Consider the following 716-nt stretch of genomic DNA (forward strand, 5'->3'; position numbering starts at 1 on the left):
AACCCGTATCGCACCACGAAGTAATTATTCCAGACGTAAAGCTGATTATCGCGGGGGTTGTAATCGACGGAGGAGACGTACTGGTAGGGGTTGGGGAAGGCCATCTCCACCGCCTCCCCCCGGTTGGCGCGGGTGTTGAAGGCGTAAGCCACCCGATTGCCGGCGGCTTCGCTGTCGTCGTCCACGTAGACGCTGCGGATGACGTAGAGGACGCCGCAAGCCATGAAGGCGTTGGAAGCCGCTCGCTTGTCGTAGCCGGTCTCCCACGTCCCCTCGAAGCGGAGGGTGTAGGGGTTGAGCTGGCTGACCACCAACCGGCCGCCGTTGCCCTCCGTGGCGTAGATAACCCACAGCCCGTCCTCGTCCACCGCCAAATCGATGTCGGTTTTGCCGCCCCACCGATAGGGCGAGGTGTCGTGGTAGTTGGCGGCGCCCACCACGGTTTCGCCGCTCTTGATACGGGTGCGGAGATCGTATTTAACGATGTTACGGGTTCGTTCTTTGTTGTAGAAGACGGCGCCGTCGTAAACGACGAAGCCGGTGCCGTCGACGCGGTTGGGGAGGCGGTAGGTGGTGGTGTGGCGGGCGCCCACGTAGTCGTCCCAGGAGGCGTATTCGGTGAGGGTGTCGGTGCGGTACGGCACCCAGGGCATGACGTAGAGGCGGTCGCCGGCTTGGAGGGGATCGCGGCACCAGGCGCCGGCTTGGTGTTGGGA

The 716-nt window shown here is 63.5% G+C and overlaps 1 protein-coding gene across 1 annotated transcript; it reads right to left on the reverse strand.

Moving 5' to 3' along the window:
* Positions 1 to 5: 5 nt before the first annotated feature.
* Positions 6 to 710, reverse strand: LOC109279774 (adhesion G protein-coupled receptor L1-like; the record flags this gene model as incomplete). The annotated part of the gene is made up of 1 exon (XM_019474641.1): positions 6 to 710. A coding segment is annotated over one exon (705 nt), but the record flags the coding sequence as incomplete, so codon positions are not given.
* Between the last annotated feature and the right edge of the window lie 6 nt (positions 711 to 716).

The sequence above is a fragment of the Aptenodytes forsteri genome, unplaced genomic scaffold, assembly GCF_000699145.1.
Source record: "Aptenodytes forsteri isolate BGI_AS27 unplaced genomic scaffold, ASM69914v1 C13180517, whole genome shotgun sequence".
NCBI classification, from domain to species: Eukaryota; Metazoa; Chordata; class Aves; order Sphenisciformes; family Spheniscidae; genus Aptenodytes; species Aptenodytes forsteri.